General features: G+C 43.1%; 3 protein-coding genes and 2 long non-coding RNA genes across 8 annotated transcripts in view; 3 read left to right on the top strand and 2 right to left on the bottom strand.

Annotated features, from left to right (window-relative positions):
* Positions 1–1,051, top strand: part of LOC125717529 (immunoglobulin lambda-1 light chain-like) — a 37,382-nt gene extending 36,331 nt beyond the window's left edge. The window contains exon 4 of the mRNA XM_048990577.1: positions 517–1,051. Within this exon, the coding sequence (XP_048846534.1) occupies positions 517–836 (320 nt within the window). The 3' untranslated portion in view covers positions 837–1,051. The remainder of the gene's footprint in view (positions 1–516) is intronic.
* The window catches only part of LOC125717528 (immunoglobulin lambda-1 light chain-like), a 102,212-nt gene that overhangs the window by 32,940 nt on the left and 54,217 nt on the right, over positions 1–15,055 (top strand). The window contains exon 2 of one of the 3 annotated variants that reach the window (XM_048990573.1): positions 9,977–10,302. The exons of the other annotated variants lie outside the window; for them this stretch is intronic. Within the exon in view, the coding sequence (XP_048846530.1) occupies positions 9,977–10,302 (326 nt within the window). The remainder of the gene's footprint in view (positions 1–9,976; positions 10,303–15,055) is intronic. 3 annotated transcript variants of the gene reach the window in all.
* LOC125717533 (uncharacterized) overlaps positions 1–15,055 on the bottom strand; it is a 90,285-nt gene that overhangs the window by 32,775 nt on the left and 42,455 nt on the right. Inside the window, exon 2 of the long non-coding RNA XR_007384555.1 lies at positions 12,385–12,531. This is a non-coding gene — a long non-coding RNA (uncharacterized LOC125717533). The remainder of the gene's footprint in view (positions 1–12,384; positions 12,532–15,055) is intronic.
* The window catches only part of LOC125717527 (immunoglobulin lambda-1 light chain-like), a 75,349-nt gene that overhangs the window by 23,651 nt on the left and 36,643 nt on the right, over positions 1–15,055 (top strand). The window lies entirely within an intron of this gene.
* Positions 685–11,174, bottom strand: LOC125717534 (uncharacterized). The gene is made up of 2 exons (XR_007384556.1): positions 11,102–11,174; positions 685–769 (listed from the first exon to the last, which is right to left on the bottom strand). It is a non-coding gene; the product is annotated as an uncharacterized LOC125717534 (long non-coding RNA).

Consider the following 15,055-nt stretch of genomic DNA (forward strand, 5'->3'; position numbering starts at 1 on the left):
CCATTTTTTTTTATATATTTTGCTTTACATTTAATTGCCTGTTATCTTATGTAATATATCTTATTTCCAACAAATACAATCCACACTATTTTAAGCTACTTACGAGATGTATTTTGATAAAATGAAAATGACTGCTTTGTGGTCTTATACATATTGCAAAAAGTCTCATAAAGGTAGTGAAAAACGCAAAAGTTTTTGCATATATTTATAGACAAGTTTTTTGAAATAGCAATCAAAATTTGAAAATAAGTGACATTTTGCAATTTACAAAGTTTTTGCTTATCCGAATTCGCAATTATCCATGAATTGAAGTGATATATTTTTTATCAAATTTCTACTGTGGAAACTCTTTCACATCACAAAATAAAAGGTTGTTTGTGTAAACAGAACCCAGACATGTACTCATTTATGGCATTATGGGGTTATCGTATACATACATGAACGGAGCTAATCTAAATTAATTCATTGCCATTGATTTTTAATCCATACATTTGCTGACTCTCCTCCCTTATCCAGACCCCTCCCTGGAGGCTCCCTCACTGACTCTCCTCCCTCCGTCCAGTGAGGAGCTCAAGGCAGGTAAAGCCACACTGGTTTGCCTGGCTAAGATGTCTGCTGCATTTGCCGACGTCAGCTGGACACACAACGGGAGCCCACTAACCGGTGGAGTTTTCACCAGCTCTGCTACACAGCAGGCAGATAAAACCTTTGGTCTGAGCAGCTTCCTGAGTGTGAAGCCCTCAGAGTGGGACAGCGATGGCGTCTTTACCTGCAGAGTGACACTGGGGGCGAAATCCACAGTGGCAGAGATAAAGAAGAGCAATTGTGCCGAGTGAAAAGTGCATCTTCATTCGCCTTTTGTTCATTTCCAGCTAAATCCTGTTTTCTGTAGCCAACCTTTCAGTTTTTCCAAGGAGAAGATTTGATATACTTAATAGTAAGTCTCATTTTTGATGATTTTCTGCATTATCTGCAGTTGTATGTTTCTGTGTTGATGCACTTGATCCAAAACTGTGCAGCAATTTAATAAAAAGCATGGCATTTAAAAAAAAAAAAACATCGCTTTTGTGTGTGTTGGTCTTTTTCATTCAGGAAAGTAGAAGTTTAATAACGTGTTTTTGAATGAGGTACTTTAATCAGTTTAGTCTACGCATCCACCCTGAAGCACTGCTGTGAGCAACTTGCCCCAGTCTTCACTGACGTCTTTAATAGATGGCTGGACATCTGCTCTGTTCCCTCGTGCATTAAATCCTCCACCCTCATCCCGTCCCCAAAAATACAAAGGTTGCAATACTCAATGACTACGGGCCAGTTGCCCTGACCTCTGTGGTCATGAAGGTGTTTGAACTCCTGGTTCTTACCCACCTGAGGACCATCACAGACCTGCTGCTAGACTCCATGCGGTTCGCATGCGGATCCAATCGATCAGTCATGACTCAGTCGGTTTGGCCCTGAACTTTATACTACAGCATCTCAACAGGCTAGAGACCTACAGCAGAGTTCTGTTTGTGCACCAGAGTCAACCAGTCTACCGACTATAATGGTCCCTGAAAAGTCCGTTTTTTTGTGCTGTTTCTTTTGTTGTGGGCGGAAGGAGTGATGGCAAATCTCTATGATGATGACACCGTGACACACAGGTGCCTAATCACATAGGACGCCACCCATTTCAATGTTGCTCACTGCAATGCTGTCACATTGTATTGAGCACTTTGATCATGTCAGTAAATGCAGTGCACTGCAGTACACTGTATGGTGCATCATAAAATTGGCTGGATTCGGTAACAGATAAGACGTGGAAATAAGACGTAACATTGGTTGCCCTCATGGCCACCAAATATTTATTACGAATGTTAATTTTAAAGGAACATGTGGTTCTTTCTGTAACTTCTGAGACAATGCTAACGAGATACAAATAAAGGCCTGGAATGAGAAAGGCAAATGCTAATGCCTTGAATAATTTAACATAATTGCATGACGTAAAATGCAACAGGAATCTTACGTTCATTCTCAACAACGTGAAGTGGTGCATCTAGAGTTACAGAATGTGATGCTCTCAGAATGAAACCTGCTTCTGCCTTTTATGGTTGATGGATGAGAGGATGACACGAATAAGTGGCCTCAGATAACATGCAGTAACATATTCAGTAGCAATATAACAGAATATAAATGATCTATAAGTGATCTGTACAAGGTTCAACACACTTGCCAATGTTCAACACACTTGTGAACTGTTAATTAATTACAAAGTTTAACGATGAAAGTGTAAAATAGAGTTTTGCTGCCACTGCTACTTTTTAAAGTCATAATTCCCTTACTGCCAATGTTAAAGAAGGATTCTGCAAGAAGAAACAAAAGAGAGGTAAACCGGGGCGGCCTGCTAGTTACGCTAAAGGCTAGCAGACCACCAATCCTGTTACACTTCTTAGCCAGCGTCCATTCTCAGGATAACAAGATGGATTTAATTCGTCTGAGGCTAGGAGCGTCCCGTGAGATGAACTGTGCATTTTATGTTGCATCCATTCTATGTCTGCTTCTGCGTATTGGACACTGTACAGTACACACTGCTAATTTATATTCCATACTTTACATTCCAATACCTTTATATTTAATTTTTATCTTTATAGGTGTGTGTGACTAGCTCCGTGACACTGAGTACTACATTTCGCTCCGTCCTCTGTGACTGTGGTCTCTGCTCTCTGCACTTCTCCTCAACTTGTGACACAGAAGAGCTGTACCTTCATTTTGTAAGTCTTGTGTGTTTTTACCGGCTGCCACAATTTTCAAGGCAGTATCAAATGTGAGGTTTGTTTCCAACAATAAACGCCATTGGATTCGATCTTCATTATTCCTACTGTACAAACAATTCTGTCTCTCAGCATTTCAGGCAAAGTATCGCCTTAATTACAGCCCCATGCTATCCTGTGCAGCTCTACTACATAATCAGTAACAGTTTCACTGGGCTTTTGAGAACACAAGTCAAATTCATATTGTTGAACAATTTGACTTAGCTTGATGTCAAAGGGGTTCTTCATGAGATTTACCAACTGTTGATATATTTTCTCTTTCGGTTTTTCAGGGCTGAGGAGGTCATGCACCAAACCCTACGTCTGTGGTCATACTCCACTTAGTAGAATAGCCCTCTGCTGGTCGCCATCATCAAATCCTATTCGCTTCCCAAAACTGCTCCAAATTTTTACAGTATTCCTCCCACATATGAAGTTTTACATCAAACGCAGTTAGCATACCTGTAGTTGCCATCACTGCCTCTCCTGTTAGCACAGAACAGGACTAGACTACCTCCATGCCAGAAAACGGGAAACTGTAGCGAGTTGTTTCAGTCGGACAATGTACAGACACTTGTACACACAAAAACAGCTGCTATCCTCAGCATTGCATCCAGAATATCCTCATTGACAAAGACATACGTGGTAACGTGGACCAAGAATTAACCAGTTTGAAATAATCACTTTTCAGCATGGGAGAACAACCCTTCTCTCGCTTTGCATTTTCACAACAGCATTGTTTTAATCCCAGGTCACCCTATTCCACCAACTAACATAACTGTAAATTCACCAGTTACACATATCAACCACATTCTATAGAATAAGACAGCACAAAATAATCAGTAAAAACAGAAGAAGCGTGTTGTTTGTTGATATTGCCTGATGTCACGCTTGTCCAGCTCCAGTTCCTAGGCTCTGTGCACAGCCGCCCATCCTGATGTGGTAGGGCTACGACAATGATTCCTAGTCTTAGAGGAATGTCTTATGAGGAAAGGTTAGCTGAGCAGAATCTGTTTAGCCTCGATCAAAGGAAGCTAAGGGGGACATGATCCAGGTATATAAGATTCTAATAGGTCTGGATGCTGTTCAGCCAAATGGCTACTTCAATATTAGTTTAAATACTAGAACTCGTGGCCATAAGTGGAAATTAGCGAGAGAACATTTTAAAATGAACTTGAAGAAGCAGTTCTTTACACAGCGTGCAGTTAGAGTATGTAATAGTCTTCCTGTTAGTGTAGCGCAAGCTAAAACCCTGGGTTCCTTTAAATCAGAGCTAGATAAGATTTTAACAACTCTGAGCTATTAGTTAACTTCTCCCCAAATGAGCTTGATGGGCTGAATGGCCTCCTCTTGTTTGTAAATTTATGTTCTTAAAGCCTTTACAGTTTGCTGAATATTTTCACATGTGTAGAAATGTCAACAGAGCCATAAAGACTCTTATTGTTCACGAGTCGCTATCAAGGAGTCGGAGTCAAGTTGATTTAAAAAATAAGGAACTGGAAGTGGAGTTGGAAGAGACGCAAACTCGAGTCCCGCTCCCTGGTTGTGAGACTTCCCTGTGACTAAGTATCTGATAAGAAAAGGAAGTGTATAAAAGACATACACGGCCCAGGGGAATAAAAGTCGGCATTTGAAATTTTTCGTTGGACCACCTTTAGCTTTGATCATGCCGTACATTTGTCATGGCATCGTTTCCGCAAGATTATGCACCTTCTCACCATTTCTTTTCATTCATTTCTCACCGAAATCTTGTATTGACAGATGATTTGAACCACTTCATAAAGCCTCCTTCAGCACATCCCAAAAACCTTCTCATGCGTGATAGTGATTCCTCATGCTCAGTGAACCACTCTGTGACAATTCAAACCCAATGAATCTTGGCATCCTTGTCCTGGAATATGCCCATGGCCACAGGGAAGAAAAAATTCCATTGATAATGGATGGAGGTACAATATGGCCGTTCAGTAGATTCAGGTACTCAGCTGACTTCACTTTATTGCTGCATAACATTGCTGAGCTGTAATAATGATCCAGTCATTGGCACTTAAGTCAATTTCCTGATATAAGATAAAATATGCGTCACATGAATTAACATTAGATCAGTATGTAACTAAGACTTGTGAGAATCTGAATAAATGAGAGTAAGAGCACGTTTGCCCCTAGACAACAGTGTCTACAGATAAAAAGGAATGTTTTTACTGCAGGGTGTCCATCATTTACTCAAATTAAAAACTGTTGGTATGTCATTGCAATATAACGTGGGCTTGTCTTCAGTGCTGTTAGAAAAAGTCAGACTAGCAAATGGTCCATAAATTAGATACTTGAATGGGTTTTCACTGCTCTATCAGCCATGCGAGTCCTGCTGCTGATGTCACGCAGAACAAGATGGCCGCCCTGAGGCTGAAACTGAGCGACACCTGCAGGCTTTTCACATGCTATTTTGGTCTTTCTCTATGTAAATGGGGTAGTGAGATTTGCTCCTTTCAGGGCTGAAAGAGACAGGACCTTGACTGGTAGCAGCCTGCATGTTCCTCAGGATGCTGCTTTGTGGTTGTATCAGTTTGATTAATTACATAGACAGTATTATGATGCCCTTCAAACTCTGTGATACAGGATGCAGATGATCACTGTAGTAAGCAGTTAGTTATTCTCAGTAAATCAACATACTTTGTAATCATACAGCACATCCTGGATCGTTTGAAGTGCCTCTTCAAGCAACTTTACAACATCACACTTGAATTTCATAGCAGTTGGCTGTTTGACACTGACAGTGGTGATTGGCTGGGAGCACAGGCCCCGCCCTCTCCGTCTTACACTTAAATCTGGGCCCTGCTGTTGTCTCTCTCCGCACACTCTGACCTGCTTTGGGATGTGCACTCCACACACTGACAACATGCTGGTGAAAATCTGCACTCTCATCACTGCTCTCTCATGTAAGAAATCACAATCAAAACAATTTTGGTAGCACTGTAAGTCTGTTATATGATCTTCTTTTAATAATGATTTTATTTGTCAGGTGTGAATGGTGTGACAGTGGTCACCCAGAAGCCTCCTGTTCTGACAGTGAGCAAAGGAGGGACAGTGACTATGGACTGTAACCTTGGGACAGTCACTGACACCAGTGCTCGCTGGTACAAGCAGGTCCCAGGTGGAGTTCCCCAGTATGTGTTGAAGATGCACCATACATGGAGCTCCCCTGAGTATGGGACAGGCTTCTCCTCCAGCCGCTTCACATCAAACCATCAGAGTAAATCAGATTATCGGTTGATCATCAACACTGTGGAGGTTGGAGACTCAGCAGTTTATTACTGTAACACATGGGACAGCTCTGCTAAGGAATACGTATCACAGTGATTTACACCATGACAAAAACCTCCCTGCTTAACATTTTCACTTCTGCTTACAGTATATAGCTGCTAAAAATACACACAAAATATCTTTAAAAAAATCAAACCTTCAATATTACTATTACTATAGGACTTTCTTAGGCCTATAGTTAAGAATATTTACCTCATCTCTGTATGTTTTTAGAATAACATTGAAAAAAATGAAAAACAGCCAATGCTCTGACCTCCCTAGTAATGAAGTGCTTTGCGAGGCTGTGCTCTACCCTCTCTAAGTTCATTGCTCTCCTTCTGTTTGTTGGTTCTCCCAAATAGATCCACTGACGATTCCATCTTCTATGTCCTACATACAGTACTACTCTCTCCCATTTGGACAGCTGCAAGGGGAATTTTTTTTTCCTTCACATATTTTTATTGAACTGTTTGCAAAGCAGGGGAGACACTAAATACAGGCAACGGAAAATAAATAAACAAATGAATAAAATGAAATAAAATTTTAAAATAAATGTGGGAGTCCTGAGAGTGCATGACAGCAGACAGCATAATACATATCGCAGGTTGATATCACATCAAGCTATGGCTCCACATCCTTCTTCCAAGCCAGATCCATAAGCCCCAAGATCATTCTTTGAGATGCAGGGTCGCCCAGCTAATCAAGAAATGGATCCCTGCACTATTAGGATGAAAACGATTTATCCTTCAATGCTGCACAAAAGGCTTCATATGGAATGTTACTTGTCATAACTTGCAGCCACTGATTAAGAGTAGGAGCTTCATCTGTGACCCACAAGACAAAGATACATTTCTGAACACGGTACACTAGAATATGCAAAAGGTCTGTGTGGTGAAAATCGACCAGTAACTCACCACTTAGCCTCAGCAGGCACGTCCTTGCACCAAGATGTAGATAGCACCTAAATGATTGCATCTCTAAAACTTTCGGTACAATATTTCCTCCGCAAACTTAACACAGACAAAACTGAGGTATTACTGGTCGGCCCTAAATCATTAGTATCCAAATCCTCCAGATTTACTGTTAGTATTGATGGTGTACCTGCTGTTATCAGAAATCTTGGAGTATTATTTGACTCTTCAGTCTACTTAGATCTTCACATAAACTAACATAAATAACATTGCTTGTCTATGCCTGTGCAATACAGATGCCCTAACTCTGATATATACATTCATTACACCCCGCATTGACTACTACAACTCCTTTTTCATTGACCTCCCTGCAAAATTTATATATTCAGAACTCAGCAGCTTGAGTTCTCACTCACACTAAACGCTCTGCTCACATCACACCCATCCTCTCTCAGCTACACTGGCTACCGTTTCAGTCTCAGGTCAAATACACCTGATGCTCCGGCTCCGCCCATCCCTGCTCCTCCCATCCCTGCTCCGCCTGTCCCTGCTCCACCCACAGAAGTTCCGGCTCCAGTTCCCACGGTTCCTGTCCCAACTCCCGCACCACCAGTCCCTGGCCCCAAGGAGTTTTACCCCGTTATCCCTTATTTGTTCATATCCACGGCTTCCTTCGCTTGCTTGCCTGCAGAGATCCTCCGGGTTGTGACACTTTATCCAAGAAGGTAGCAGCATCTTTAGGATGTTTAAAGAAATTCTCAAGCCCAACGTGTCTCATCCTGAAGATGGCTGGGTACAGCATTGCAAAGGCGATCCCTCTCTCCTTCAGCTGTTGTTTCACTGGGCAGAATTCCTGCCGCTTCCTTACAACAGCAACGGAAAAATATATGAATATCATAATTGGGGCACCATTGTAGAGCAGAGACAGCCTTCTCCTTGCTGCCTGCATGATCTGGAGATTTTCCTGGAAATTGTGGAATTTATAATAACAGTATGGGACTGCTGTCTGGGGAGAGGTGACGTGTAAGGATACGATGGTAGCAATCCAGTTTAACAGACCCTCCTTTAAAGCTAACCTTCAGTAGCTCCGACAACCTATGTTTTGAAGAAAAGAACACAGTTAGTGCCCTCACTGCCTTCAGGAAGTCCGAAAACACGTATGCTGTATGCCAACTCCCGTTCTCCAAATCTTGATCTCAAACTTATCCAGGGCTGCCTTCAGCTTCCTCTCAACTTCAGAGAGCTTAGCATTGTGAATCGCCGTGGCGATCTTGGAGATAGAGATGCGACTTTCAGCATCCACAATCTGTGTATCTAACCTGGCAATTTTAGACAAGCAAGTTTCGAGTTTCTTTAGAACCAAGTAAATCTTTTTGTCAAAGGAAGCTTCAACACCTTTCAGCACTTCAAAGGACATTCTTTCCACCAAGCTGTTGGCATCTACTTGCCCCAGAGGTGGCTGTGCATTGTCTGCAATGTTAGCTTGGCAGCTCCGGAGCGATTGAACTTCCCTTAACTTAGCGGATTTCCCAATAAGGTTGAGCTGCCTCTCAGTGCTAAGCAGACTTCTGGACTAGGCTCACTTTGGCTGCACTTTCTCTGAAATAACGACTGAAAGGATAGCAAGGTGCCCCCCCCCCCCCCCCCCCCCACTCAGGGCCCAAAGCTAATGACCACAGGTGAGGATGTGGACTTAGACTATTTGATAAAGTGATAATTGTCTCGGTTATATTAGTACAATGCAAAACTGCCACCACTGATCTGATCATCTTAGAGTTACTTTCCCGTCTCTCAAAGATACTCAAACTGCCCCCCATCCCCAGAAGAGAGCAGTCCACTCTTTTCCAGCACAGAGCCATAGATTCTGATTCTCATCTCAGCTGCTTCACACTCAGTATACTGTAGTTTAGACCTGATTCAGATGTAAATGACTGTCGGAGCATCAGTGATGGCTTCCAAGAATCAAAGAAGAAAGAATCAGCATTTAATTCAGCCTCATTTCATTCACATTATCATCATCATCCTCATTAGAAAGAAGAATACTGTTCATTTCATAAAAAAATCACATTAAAAAGCATATAATGCTGTTTCAAATAGCTTGACAGAAGGGAACCAAGTCATATTGGTTCGCAATTTCTGGTTCTCCTTCTGAAAGATGGGTAGAATTATGACAGGAAAACACCTGACATTTAGGCAAGATTAAAATAAAGGTAATTTTGAAGATATTTCAGAAAATAACCTATCAAACAAACATTGTTCATTTGGTTGTTCTCATTAGTGGACCCTGGGCTGGGTTTGGGTTGATACAGGACATACTAGTGTTCCAGATACACCTGGAAGAAGGGTCAGGCAAAACTGACAACAGCTAAATTCATCATGTACTCTCACTATTGAACCTGGATTGGCCAATGAGGAACATTTTCCACTCATGCAAAGATTAATGGTCTGGCTTTGGCAGACAGATCTTTGTTCAGATCACAGCAACTATTTGCAAATTTGACAGAAGATGCCACCAGACTAAGCCCCTAAACTACAGATTTTATGTTTGGAAACATTGGGTTTAAAGATTAATATGCAGCTTGGCTCATTGGACAAATATTGATGAGGGCATGATAAACAGTTAATGGAGGGGTGGGTGGATGGACAGATGGACAGAAGGACAGACGGATGGATGATATTTTTCACTTCTCTTTGCAGCCAGCAGTTGGGTTGTGAATTGAACATAGGGTTTCTGATTGGCTGAGAACAGAAGCTCCTCCCCCTGATGTCACCAACACCCACATATATCTGTGGGCTGCAACCTCCCCTCCCCTCACACTCCAGGCTGCTCATTGATCACAGACTGACATCATGCTGTTCCCTCTGTGCACCTTCATCACAGCTCTGGCATGTAAGAAACACGCCTCCTCTCTGTTTATTTTATCGTTTATCGTGTTATTTGTACATTTCTTCGAATTTCTTTCCTTGTGTCTTTTGCCTTCACAGGTGTCAGCGGCCAAAGGATGGTCACTCAAAAACCCTCCATACTAACTCTGAGTAAAGGAGAAACAGCCACCTTGCACTGTCAGATACCCACAGATGATAGCAATTATATTTACTGGTACAAGCAGGTCCCAGGAGGAGCTCCCCAGTTCGTCCTGTATTACTACCGTACTCACAGCTCTCCCACGTATGGAAGTGGATTCTCCTCCAGCCGCTTCACCTCCAGGGCCCAGTCTAACACAGATTATCAGTTAGTAATAAGCAGCGTGGAGCTGGGCGACTCTGCTGTGTATTACTGTAAGAAATGGTTTGGCTCTCCCACTGAAGCAGTATCACAGTGATTCACACCATGACAAAAACGTGCCAGTTTCACTTCTGCTTTATTACAAATACTGACAGAATATTATTTCAATTAAAGTGAATCACAATCATCCTTAATGCAGTTAGAGTAACAACTGCCATCAGGACCAGTGGAAGCCCATGTGGTGCCCAAGGCAAACTTCACTGCCAGCACCCACCCACCTGCACACCACTACTGCCAGGGAAAAGAAATAAAGATGGTTTAATATAATATAATAGCACAATAAATCATATAATAACAAAAAACATTATACAGTAAAGAACAATACAAATAATAATAATTATAATAATAATAATAATGGGGCGGCATGGTGGTGCAGTGGTTAGCACTGTTGCCTCACACCTCTGGGACCCGGGTTCGAGTCTCCGCCTGGGTCACATGTGTGTGGAGTTTGCATGTTCTCCCTATGTCGTCGTGGGGTTTCCTCCGGGTACTCCGGTTTCCCCCCACAGTCCAAAAACATGCTGAGGCTAATTGGAGTTGCTAAATTGCCCGTAGGTGTGCATGTGTGAGTGAATGGTGTGTGAATGTGCCCTGCGATGGGCTGCCCCTCCATCCTGGGTTGTTCCCTGCCTCGTGCCCATAGCTTCCGGGATGGGCTCCGGACCCCCCGCGACCCAGTAGGATAAGCGGTTTGGAAAATAGATGGATGGATGGAATAATAATAAGAAGAAGAAGTGGCATGGCCATGCGGTGGTTGGCACCTTTGGTCTGAGCAGCTTCCTGAGTGTGAAGCCCTTAGAGTGGGACAGCGACGGCGTCTTTACCTGCAGAGTGACACTGGGGGCGAAATCCACAGAGGCAGAGATAAAGAAGAGCATCTGTGCCGAGTGAAAAGTGGATCTTCATTCGCCTTTTGTTCATTTCCAGCCCAGACCTGGTTTCTGTGACTCCTTTATTTTCTGTAGGCAAACTTTCAGTGTTTTACAAAGAGGTGCTGAGGTTAATGTGCTTGAATAGTAAGATCCGTTTATGAGTATTTTCTGCATTATGTGAGTTGTATGTTTCTGTGTTGAAGCAAAACTGTGGAAATTTAATAAAAAGCATGGCATGTAAAAGAAACGGTGTTTTTGTGTGTGCTGTTCATTTTCATTAAAGAAAGCTGGAGTGCTGTGAATAATAATGAACCACAAAATGCTGTAATGTTTTTGAATTACGTCCTATTATCAGTAAGGTTTAGTTTCACTAAACAGGTTTAGTGTCATTAGGAACATAGGGAATATCATTCTGAAGAGAAAGAAGATGTAGGTTGATACGAGACAGACTAGTGTTCCAGATACACCTGGAAGCAGAGACAGGAGAAACAGATAACAGCTAAATTCATCATGTAGTCTCACTAATGAACCTGGATTGGCCAATGAGGAACACTTTCCACTCATGCAAAGATTAATGGTCTGGCTTTGTCAGACAAATCTTTGTTCAGATCACAGCAACTATTTGCAAATTTGACAGAAGATGCCACCAGCCTTAGCCCCTAAACTACAGATTTTATGTTTGGAAACATTGGGTTTAAAGATTAATATGCAGCTTGGCTCATTGGACAAATATTGATGAGGGTATGATGTGTTTCGTGATCAAGATAAGATTTGAACCCCGAAAATGAACCTGCCCATGATAAACAGTTAATAGAGGGGTGGATGGATGGACAGAAGGACAGATGGATGGATGATATTTTTCACTTCTCTTTGCAGCCAGCAGTTGGGGTGTGAACTGAACATAGGGTTTTTGATTGGCTGAGAACAGAAGCTCCTCCCCCTGATGTCACCAACACCCACATATATCTGTGGGCTGCAACCTCCCCTCCCCTCACACTCCAGGCTGCTCATTGATCACAGACTGACATCATGCTGTTCGCTCTGTGCACCTTCATCACAGCTCTGGCATGTAAGAAACACGCCTCCTCTCTGTTTATTTTACTCGTTTATCGTGTTATTTGTACATTTCTTCGTAAGTCTTTCCTTGTGTCTTTTGCCTTCACAGGTGTCAACGGCCAAAGGATGGTCACTCAAAAACCCTCCATACTGACTCTGAGTAAAGGAGAAACTGCCACCTTGCACTGTCAGAAACCTATAGATGATACTAAGAATATTTACTGGTACAAGCAGGTCCCAGGAGGAGCTCCCCAGTTCGTCCTGTATTACTATCGTACTCACAGCTCTCCCACGTATGGAAGTGGATTCTCCTCCAGTCGCTTCTCCTCCAGGGCCCAGTCTAACACAGATTATCAGTTAGTAATAAGCAGCGTGGAGATGGACGACTCTGCTGTGTATTACTGTAAGAAATGGTTTGACTCTCCCACTGAAGTGGTATCACAGTGATTCACACCATGACAAAAATGTGCCAGTTTCACTTCTGCTTTATTACAAATACTGACAGAATATTATTTCAATTAAAGTGAATCACAACCATCCTTAATGCAGTTAGAGTAACAACTGCCATCAGGACCAGTGGAAGCCCATGTGGTGCCCAAGGCAAACTTCACTGCCAGCGCCCACCCACCTGCACACCACTACTGCCAGGGAAAGGAAATAACGATTGTGCGTTGTTTAATATAATATAATAATACAATAAATCATATAACAAATAACATTATACAGTAATATATAATAAATAATAATAACAGGGGAGGCATGGTGGTGCGGTGGTTAGCACCATCTGCAGAGTTTATTAATCGGTTATTAAAATCTCTCCTCGGCTGGGATGATGCCGCAAACCTACCCGAGACTGAGGGAGCCCACTGGGCTCCCACACCAAGGCCTAATTCAGAGGAGAGGCTGTGGATCATCCTGGTTCGGCTCTTGCAATCAGGTTGGTTTTGTGAGCAGCTCAGAATAAAGGAGATCTGCTCCCCGTTCCCCCCCGGCCTTTCCTGTCTGGCCTCCCTTGGTTGTCTTGTTGTCCAGGTCCCATGTCCCCAGTCTCGTCTCGTCCGTCGCCTCCCCTGACTGCATGCCTTTGTGGGGGGGGGGGGGGGGGGGGTTCTCTCACACCCTGCTTAACAAATTCAAAAAATGTACATATTTTACTTGCACTTCAGTTCACACCGCGGAACGTTTCTCAGTGCACAAGTTCCCGGCCTACAGATTATACTGATGCACAAAGTGATGAGCGTGATGGGGAAGCCAGATGAGACTAAGGTACTGGATGGGAAATTTAAATATAAGAAACTTCCATATGGAAGTACAAACAAAAATGGTCGTGACAGCCCCACACCATCCAGAACCTTTATGTGGCGTTTTTAGGGGAGGAAGCAGCGAGGGATACGGAAATGGACAACCCGACTACGCCACCCTGGGAATTTCACCCAGAGAAAGGATACAGATTCGTAATCAGCACCGGGGAGACGTGAAGACCATGAACACTCCCTTTATCAGGCTGCTGTTTAGTTTGCACTCCTAAATGAAAACAAAAGAAACCCAACAGCAAACAAATTACTTAAAATATCACATCACAAATGGTGCAAATCAAATGTTAAAACCCTCCAATCGCACGAAAGAGAAACCCGGCAGCCGTTATGGGGAGGGCAGTGGGAGGCGAACCGTCAGAAAATACTCCAAGGGGTCACCGCATCACATGGCGTAAGTACATCCACCCAGGGGGGTGGGCTAAAAAGGCAAAGCGACCACGCAGCGCTGTATCACGACGACCTGCTGCCCCAAAACAGATCCTCACCGCCCAGCACCAAACCTCCCCAACGGCGCTCCACAGTTTATATCCAACAAACTAAACACATTAATACTTAAAACCAATTAAAACATGAAACAAAACATAAAACATTCGGGCAAAACAGCAGCAATTGTAGTGGCTTAGTATCCCGCAGGTTGCCTGCGATCCACTGGCAGATTAGAAGCGGTATTAAAAGGGAAACCTTAAAAGTGGGAGCAACCGCAAGCGGCTAGATATACCAAGCCCTCGCAACTGCAGCGTTGGATATACCCACAACTTTAAGAAAGGAGATACTGGCGCACGGAGAGTCACGTCACCGGTTACAGGGCAGTCCCGCACGCAACCACAACCGGATCTTATATACGCACGCTGGCCGCAACAATTAATCAATCAAGTTGATGAAATTATCATGCCCCAACAAGATCGCACCCTCCAGCTCCACCTCACTACATTTAGGTACTCCGGGTGAATCTCATCCAACCCCTGGGGCCCGGCCACTCCAGCTCCCTCGGGCTCTGTGCCCTCAGACGTCTCAAAAGCAGTGCACGCAGATATATCTGAGTCTGGGTTGAGGAGGTCCTCAAAGTATTCCTTACACCTCCGGGTGATTTCCCCAGTTGAGGTCAACAGCAGCCCCTCCCCACTATAAATAGTAGGAACCAGGTTCATTAATATAATCTCAAATTTGGATGTACCAGTTGCAGCAATCTTGCTCAATGCCGAAAAAGCTTTTGATCGGGTCGAGTGGGGATATATTTTCAACATATTAGAAAGTTGTGCCACAGTATTTATTAGATGGATTGAGCTATTGTGTCATCAGCCTAGAGCAGCAGGTCACAGGGTACATTTCCTCTTATTTTCGTTTGGGTAGGGGGACTCGCCAAGGCTCACTACTTAGCCCTTTATTATTATGTGCCATTAGAGCTACAGGCTGCAGCAGTTCAGTAAAAGGGCAACTTTATATATGAAGGCTTGATCTATAAGTTAATGTAGTATTTTGACAATGTCCTTATGTTTGTCTCTGATCCTCTTACATTGGTCTCCTCTATACTACG

Source organism: Brienomyrus brachyistius, chromosome 22 (assembly GCF_023856365.1).
Source record: "Brienomyrus brachyistius isolate T26 chromosome 22, BBRACH_0.4, whole genome shotgun sequence".
Taxonomy (NCBI): domain Eukaryota; kingdom Metazoa; phylum Chordata; class Actinopteri; order Osteoglossiformes; family Mormyridae; genus Brienomyrus; species Brienomyrus brachyistius.